The 9,024-nt window shown below is 50.4% G+C and overlaps 1 protein-coding gene across 1 annotated transcript; it reads right to left on the bottom strand.

Annotated features, from left to right (window-relative positions):
• Positions 1-1,280: 1,280 nt before the first annotated feature.
• LOC124648230 lies at positions 1,281-5,547 on the bottom strand. Its single transcript, XM_047188024.1, has 5 exons — positions 5,472-5,547; positions 4,815-4,936; positions 3,305-4,135; positions 3,050-3,202; positions 1,281-1,786 (listed from the first exon to the last, which is right to left on the bottom strand). The coding sequence occupies exons 1-5, from the start codon at positions 5,545-5,547 to the stop codon at positions 1,406-1,408; spliced, it is 1,563 nt and encodes a 520-aa protein (XP_047043980.1). The 3' UTR covers positions 1,281-1,405.
• Between the last annotated feature and the right edge of the window lie 3,477 nt (positions 5,548-9,024).

Genomic DNA, 9,024 nt, shown 5'->3' on the forward strand with positions numbered 1-9,024 from the left:
TATATCATTTGCGAGCTTGCTAATAACCTAGGAGGTTTTCATCGGCCTAATTACAAAAGGTACTAGAAGTGTAAGCATCTCTAGCAAGCTCATGCGCCACCTGATTGGCCTCGCTATTACAAAACTCTATCGAAACATTGTCAAACCAACTTCACAGCTGATGAGGTTGCCGAGAATCCACCATTCTTCATTGTATCTACTACCTGCATGCAATTAGTTTGGATAAAATAATTGTTGCATCCAATGGATTGGGCAAGCACTAAGCCTTCTCTAAAAGCATATGCTTCTGCCATTGTAACCTTAAAACTTTGTACTCTAAAAAACCCAAGCAAGTTTCTACAAAGGAAAAGTGCACACTTTAGTTCTTCAAATTAGTTTTAGGCTGACACAAGGAAACCAGCTATATTAGCTTAGGTAGAATGTTAGTACTCCTACTGTAAAAGGAAGGAAAAAAAAGAATGTTAGTACTCCTGGTAACTACACATGCAATTATTTTTCGATAAAATTACACATGCATACCGTGTGACAGCTAACAACATTGCAGATTTTTGAACATGCCGCGTGACAAGCTGGCCACCTTGAACCGGAGTGTCTCTCGTCTTTTGACCTCCTTTGCAGGACAAAAAGATGGTCCAAGCAAAGCTAGCACACAACGCCTCAGCTCTGCTCTGCACCAGCCCAACCAGGAAGGAAGATGCACGGAATCTACCCTCCAATTCCAGCCATTCCGCCGATCGGATCAGGAAGTAGAATGTTTATCTATGTATGTGGTTGTCATTACCAGATAGAGGTTATCAGCGGAGGAGAATCGTACAGCTACCTTGCTGACACAAACAGTATTTCTGCAAACCAACCACAGAAATGTTTTTCTAATGCTAATGCTGGAATATTTTCATGATCACCCAGACTTAAACTCTTGATGGGTGCATTGACGGTGATCTAAGGGATGGTGGTTACGGATGAGATCGACGCAGTGACACTGATCTTTTGGTCAAATCATCGAATGCATATATGGGCAGACGACAGCACAGGCAGAAGGCATCATATATTCATATCAGAATAGTCTTCACCTGATATTTCTGCCTATTTTTAAAATTCGGCCAGCCTATTTTTCTTCTAAATTTCTGCCAGGTCAACTCGACAATCATTAGTGGGCGGCGGTGCATCTCGTGATCTGACAAACCCTCATCTTTTGTTCTTTGTGCCTCCAAACTCCAAAGGGAGTACAGACTTGGTCATGACATCCGTGGAAATACAGAGACGAGCATCAGGTCGCTCAATTAATAATCAAAACCACACTTATTTTTAATGGTACCAGTACACAACTTAAAACATCCGACAAATTCCGGTAATTTGAACGACAACATAGTGCATTTAAAATTACTCTAGGACGATAGGTTGGTGCCTAATGTCCAACACTACTACTGCACGGACCGCAGGGCTCCAGGACATTCAGCTTAACCGTCGAGGGGATTCTCCGCTGGATGTACGTTCTGATGGCCAAAAGAGTTCGAGGAGCCTCCACCAACTTACCATCGTACATGGGCTTGAGTATGGCACCATATACTGAGACCAAATGCGTACCATGAATGTCCAATGTTAGGCTCTCCAATGACGCAGCAGCGTTCTCGACGATATAGCATGTTAGCTCGACCAAGCTCTTCGCATAACAGAAACCAAGGATCGTCACGCTCTTGAGATTGCCATGCTGCTGCTGTCCTGGCATCTGCCTCGTGTGCGTGGGGTCTTCCGACATCGTCTGATGCCCCACGCATTTATGTGATACCTGAAGATGAAACGGAGCAATATAGTTCAATCGATTCATTATTTTTTTTTGAAGAATCAACGGGGGGCGATCGCCCACCTGAACTCAGTTTTCATTAATTAACGGGGGGTTACAAAGGGTGCGAAGCCAGGGGGCGTAAGCCAACAATCCTGGGTCGGGGGAGGCGGCATGCCGCGCTCAACACGAAGGGGAGCAGCTAGAGGAGGGGTACAAGTGTTTAAGGGGCTAAGAGATAGATCCACACCAAGCCAGCAGGGGGCTCGTGTCGACACTGGAGGGGGCGCGGACGATCCACATGCGGATGTGGTCGGCTACCATATCCGACGACGCGCAGGGTAGACATAAGATCCGCGTCGAAGACCATTCTATTCCGGGATTTCCGGATGGACCACAACGAAGGCAAGGATGGCGGTGTTACGCGCTTTCGGGTGCATGGGGGGCAAGTCTTCGGAGAGAGCATCGAGGAGGCCCAACACGTCATCATCGGCCCGGGGGCGCCCCGAGGGAGAGATGATATTCCACAAGGGGCGGAGGCGGGGGCAGCCAACGAACAGGTGCGAGATGTCTTCGGCTGGCCGGGCGGAAGGGGCAATCCGTGGAGGGCACACACCCGAGACGATGCAGCAGCCGCACGCGTCCTTGTTTTCTCGGAGGCGCATGATCCGGAAGAACACTTTCACCTTGAGGGGCGCGAAGCGGTTCCAGCTGACGTCCCGGCCCGGGACGACACAACCGGAGGCGTGAAGAGCTTGGTAGACACACCCTGTGGAGAAGTCGACAGATGGGCCGAGGGCGACGAAACGGACGTCCGGTGACGCCGCGAGGGAGATCCGAGAGAGGCAAGCATGTACAAACTCCATCTCCCCGGAGGCTGCCGCAGACACCCGGTGAGCGAGCGGGATCTCCACGGTTCCGCTTTCAAGGGCATCGGCGACGGTGGCGAGGGGGCGGAGACAGTGCGAGAAAGCTGCGGGGAGAGCCACCGACAGGGGGCCCAGCTGGGTCCAAGCGTCCATGCCAGAGCGACGTGGAGTGCCCGTCGCGGGGCTCGACTCTCGTAATGGAGCGGTACAGTGGGATAAGCGATTGGAAGCATTTCCAAGCGGGGGTGGCCGCCTGAGGGTGTTCACCAAGATAACTGCGCTTTATCCATCTGGTCCACGGAGAGTCCCGCCCCGAGAATAGCCCATGGACCGCTTTCAGCAGGAGGCACTTATTATTGGTTCCACCATAATGGCTAGATATACCTTGGCAGCAACTTACATTTAAGAATATATTCCTCAAGGAAGGACAGGAATCAAGCAAAGAAGCCAGAGAAAAATAATCATAGGCTTCTGAGACACCCTGTCCGGTTAGTGAAAGGTTAAATTCTTTGAGGTGGAGGAACCTGACGGGTAGCATCAGTGGACTGGCAATCTGCACAAACATGTCGAGGAGTTGTTAACATACATTTTCCAAAATATGACTGCTACTATAAGCACTAACTAGTCCATAGTCAACCAAACTAATACAGAATACCTGGCAAATTGATTTGAGGTTGAAACTTTCAAGATCTGGCACATTGGAGAGGAGCCCCAAACGGATATAGCTCGCAAGGTCTGGACTGCTTATGTATAACAGCTTCAGTTTCACTGATACTCCAAGTGACAGCTCTGTTACCTTTTCTGCCTCCAAATGGAAAACGCGAAGATTTGGAGCATTGATCTCTATCACATACAGCCTCCGGCACAAATAAATCCTCAGGTAGCTAAGCCGCTGAAGCTGGCAGGGTATCTTCAGGAAATCTAACTTGTCACAAGAATTAAGTTCCAGCCACTCCAGAGCAAGACTGTTTGAAAGAAGGCCCCCTAACGTGTCACCTGTAATACGCACTTGAAAGAAACGCAGCATTGCCAGGCTTCTAAAAGGACCAAGTTTGACTATGGGGCAGAAAGCGCAACGCCGCAGTTTAAGACACCGAACTGAGTTCGTGATCCTATCAGATAAAATCCAGCAAGGAAACTTGTATGTTGCCTTAGCAAAGAAGCCAAAGCTAACGGTTATTTCTTCAATCCCTGGTGTCAGAGCAATCAGAAGCCAACTATCTAAACGACGACGCCAGCCACTTTTATAATCATGCAGTTCAAGTGTGAGTGTCTTCACGTTAGTGCCCGAGTGTTTTTTCAGAACATGGTTGGTTGTTCTGATAAAATCCATTCCACATCCATTGCTATCTGAGCCCAGTATACTCTTATTAGTAAAGTTGAGGTTGGGATGATATCTCCAGGATTGTGAAAAGGCACGAGACACGCAGGCAGTACGAGCAGCATCTCGCAGTGGCATTAGGGAATGAATGTGACACCAGATATCCTGCATGAATAATCATGTGACAACAGAAGTTCGGAATCCAGATTGAAGGCAGATGGTTACTTCAGTTGGGAATATAAGAAAATCAATAAACCATATGGATTAAGATGGACATTCCACCGAAAGAGCGCACGGTTCCACAAAAATAGTGCTTTGTTGCGCAACAGAATGTCATAGATAAGCTAAAGTAGTTTAAATGAAACATATAGGCTATAGCGATCTCCATTAGGGTACAAATAGTCCATATGAACAGCGAAACGGATAGAAGTCCATGTAATAGAATAAAAAAAGTTGGTGTAAAGAGACATAAAACCTTGCAACTAAGGTGAAGAAACAATATATTAAACAGACCATACAAAATCAAGACTAAATTGCCTTGGGGCTCCCTAAAGTTCTAACTTTAGCCCAGGAGGCTTCCAGCACTAAGCTTTGAAAGTACATGTAATTCATGAAGGGATTGTTTTACAGCATATCGATGATCCTGGCCACAACTTCTTCCTTGATTAGAACAACAACAGCTAATGATCGCGGATTAGGTCTCTCTTTCCCTCGCGTTTTTCAGCTCCTGTTTTCCTCTAGGTTATTTTCAGTCTTTGTAACTTTGATCCCCCCTTCTTAATGCACAAAACTCCTACTGGTTCCGTCAGTGTAATTATTGCATTAGAAGGAAACTATGGCATACCTCCGGAAGGTGCGGCCCTGAATATCTCAATCGTTTAACACTTGGAGAAACATCACCATCTCTGCCGACTCCCCTCTTTCTTTTAGCCACCGAAGAGCTACATCGATCTGAAGCACCACATCCTGCATGGTACAGAATACTACACATTTCAACAGAGGAAAACAAGAATAATGAGCACACATAGAAACCAAGTATGTTTCTGTTATTTCAACTTCTATTGCAAGAACGCGAACTCGATTTGTACTAATTCTTGACTGGACAACTGAATAAATGAGCTTCAATTGGCCATAGAATTGTTCTGTGCAGAGCAATGCAATCCCCCCAAAGGATTATCCTCAAAATCGTGGGGATTTCATGTTTTTACTCCAGTGGATGGTGTAGGCTATTAGAATTTGCTGATGACAGGATATTTTTATATACATCTTGATATGTCTTCTCAACCTTGTCTTTTTTATAAGCAAACTCACATTAGAACAACAAGGAACTTCCGTTGGAACCCTAGCCTTCTCAAATAGAAAAGAAAGGAAAAGTAAACAACAGACACAGTAAAAAAAAGATTTTTTAGTCGAAGAACAACCCTAAGCCTTGTTGCATCACAGCGCGCGTGAACGCGCTATGTCCCATAGGCAGAAGTAAGACAATGCGGGCGGGGCTTACCACGGGCTCGGATTTGGCGCCGCCGCCGCCGCTGCGACTGCGTGGACATGAGGCGCGTCAGCGCGAGCATCCCCATGTTAGCGAGAGGAGGACTCGACCTCTGTTTTCCCCTCCAACGTACTGTATGAAGTATCAATCCTCTATGTCTACTTATTTGGGCCGAATAAGTCACGAGGTCTTGAGGTCCCGGCATGCCCAATTTTTTTTTTTTTGAAACGGAGGCAAAAGTTGCCCCATCGATTAATTAAGCAGAAAGTGCACAGTTTTTAGGAGAAAACCGGGAGAAAACCATACAACAAGACACCGCAGGGCCATACCCCTACTTGCCACGCCATAAAGGCAAGCCCGCACAAAACCACTACTGATACAAGCAGACGACACACTCGCGAAGACTAGCTTGCCATCCAACCAAGCCGGAGAGAAGACGCCGTGCCTACTATGAGAGGAGCAGACACGGGACACTCCAACATAGCTGAAGAAGACGAACCGCTCGTAGAACCGCGCCAAAACGACCTTGTCGCCCTCGCGACACAAAGTCGATATCCTCGAGCATCGTCAAGATGACGAACATTCGGAGCCGCCGCTCCGACATACCGCTCGCTCCGTCACGCCCTGCGCATCCACCAAGACCACCACCTTCCGGGCCGCCGCCCCGACGTACCACCGCTCGCTCTCGAGCTGCAATGCCGCACGAACCGTTCACCCGCAACCCAAGCTGCCCAGGGCAAACGACCGCAGACCACGGTCATCACACCAACTCATCCGGGGCCGCCGCCCCGACATAACGTCCGACCGTCCCCACTAGGACCCGCCGACCGACATCTCTATGTCGGTCGGCATGCTTTGACTGCCCTGCCGCCCACACGGCCAGGGTCGCCACCCAAGTCGTGGCAAGCCGCATCCCCGCACCATAGAGATGTTGCCGCACCGCCTTCCGGGGCCGCCGCCCCGGCTCACAGCCACCTATCCGAGGCCGCCGCCTCGACATCCTCCAACCCGTCCGGCGTGGCAAGATAGCACGACAAGCAAAACCACCACCGCCGAGAGAAGGTCAAGCGCTCCAAGATGACGCCTCCAAGAAGGGAAGCGACGAGACCGTCGCCGTCGCCCGCACCGGCCGAGGCCAAAGCTTGGGTTTTCACCCGGAGAGCATGAAGCCTTCAATGCAGGAGAGGTAGGAGCCCCACGACGATGCCTTCAAGAAGGAGAACGGCGCCCCGGGGCGTCGTCATCGCCGGCACCGACCGAGTCGGGCGGGGCTTTCACCCGAGCACCATCCCCGCCAAAGCGTCCCTCACCGGCAGGCGGTCAAAGCATGCCGACCAACATGCCATCGCGGATGCCCACCGTCCCGTCGCCGTGCCCTCGAATCCCAAGGCCACCAGCACTCGGCCACCGCCGCCAGCACCATGCACGAACCATGCCGCAGCCCCTTGGAACAGCCACCATGCCCGTCGCCACGCCCGCCATCTACAGCCTCGCCGCGGAAGCCAAGAAGAAGGACGCGGCCACAGCCCCGGCCGCCACCAGCCGCAGCGCGACCCCCTGGCAAGCCCAACCAGGCCCGCACGAACCCATCTGGGCCCGCGCGCCGCCTTGCGCCATCCTCCCCCGCAGGCCGCAGCACCTCCACCGCTCCCTGGCCGGCCACCACCACGCCCGCACGCAGACCGGCGCCGCAGCCCCGCCCGCGCGTGCCCAACCTCCGGTCCCCGTCATGGAGGCGTCCCTCCAGCATCCTCCGCGCCAGGAGCCGAGAGGCGCTAGGTCCCCGCCGCCCCCTTCACCGGTGTCGCCCGGCTTTGCCCGGCGGCAGCCTCGGGGGGCGACGAGGAGGGGGAGATGGTGGGGAGAGGTGGCGGCGGCGGGGGGGCTAGGGTTTTCCCCCCTGTCGCCCGGAGGAGACGACGAGGGGAGCGGGTGACTTTTTCCTCGTTCCTATTTCGGCATGCCCAAATAGCTAAGTGGAAAGCTGCCCAACCCACAACTCAAGAGTTCGGCGTACAGGTTTGTCTTGAATTAGGCTTCGCCAAAGCAAAACAATTCGTTCTTATGGAAATTTATTTTGAGACCTGATAGTTGTTCGAACGCTGACAAAATTAATTTCAGGTTTGTCCTTTTTGTAGGTCATGATCCATAAACAGAATTGTGTCGGCGTACTGAAGAATTGATAAACCTCCATCAACTAAATGAGGTACCACTCCTTCAATTTGACCATCAACTTTAGCACGCTTAATTAAAATTGCCAACATCTGCAACAATGTTAAGTAACATTGGAGGTAGCGGATCACCTTGTCTTAAACCTTCTTTTTTTTGTTTGAAAGTATCAACCAATATCATCGTTTACTTTAATGGCGACACTTTCTCCAAAAACAAAGTTATTAATTAAAGCGCACCACTCCTCAGAAAAACCTTTCATACGGAGTGTTTGTTGAAGAAACGACCATTTGACTTTATCATATGCTTTTTTAAAGTCGATTTTAAGGATAACTCCATTCAACTTTTTGCGGTGCAACTCATGGATTGTTTCATGCAACGTAACGACTCCATCTAGGATATATCATCCTTGCATGAAAGCAGTCTGAGTAGGTCGCACAACATGATCTGCCACATTGGCTGGACAGCTTAAGCTGGAGAAATTAACTCTCTCTCTTCATCAATTGATGATTTAGAGGCAATCGCCGAAGTACGCACACTGACTACGCAAGAAATTGAACTTAAAAGTCAATATAATGCAAAGTTAGCTGGACTACTGAGAGAAGAGGAACTCAAATGGTACCAAAAATTTAAAGCCCAATTCATTCTTCAAGGAGATTCGAATACGAGATACTTCCATAGTGTAGCCAATGGTCGGCACAGGAAGAAACACATTCATTCTCTGTCACAAGATGAGGGTCTGATTGAGGGCCATGAGCAGCTCAAGTCTTATATTACATCATATTATAAAGGTTTATTCGGTGCACCGGAGGAATCAGATATATCCTTAGATGAATCTAGGATCGATGATATCTCTCAGGTGTCTCCGCAAGAGAATGCGATTCTTACAAACCCTTACACAGAGAGGAAGTGAGAAAAGCTGTCTTCCAAATAGAGCTTAATAAGGCGTCAGGATCCAATGGATTTCCAGCGGAGTTCTACCAGAACTTCTGGGACCTTATTAAGAAGGAAAACGCTGTAGATCACTCGGAGGATCCGTTCGTACGACCCTCCGCCTCGGCTGGAAGCCACGCGTCCTGTAGGGCCCACACCGGCCGCTCCTTATCCTCTCCCTGATTCAATTCCTTCCTTCGGCGAGCTGGAGGTCCCCAATTATTTTCACGCTGCTCTCCTCGTCTCAGCTCACCCACCGGCGGCCTCCACCTCGACTAGACACACCTGCGCCGTCCCCCGGGGACACCTCCACCCCCGTAAGCTCGCCGGGCCGCCGGCCGTCATCTCTGTGAGCACGCCGGCGCCACCCCATGGGGACACCTCCCTCGTCCTTTACCTCACCTCGGTGAGTTCGCCCCGCCGCCGGCCACCATCTCGGCGAGCACGCCCGCGCCGGCCCATC

The sequence above is a fragment of the Lolium rigidum genome, chromosome 4 (genome assembly GCF_022539505.1).
Source record: "Lolium rigidum isolate FL_2022 chromosome 4, APGP_CSIRO_Lrig_0.1, whole genome shotgun sequence".
Lineage (NCBI taxonomy): Eukaryota > Viridiplantae > Streptophyta > Magnoliopsida > Poales > Poaceae > Lolium > Lolium rigidum.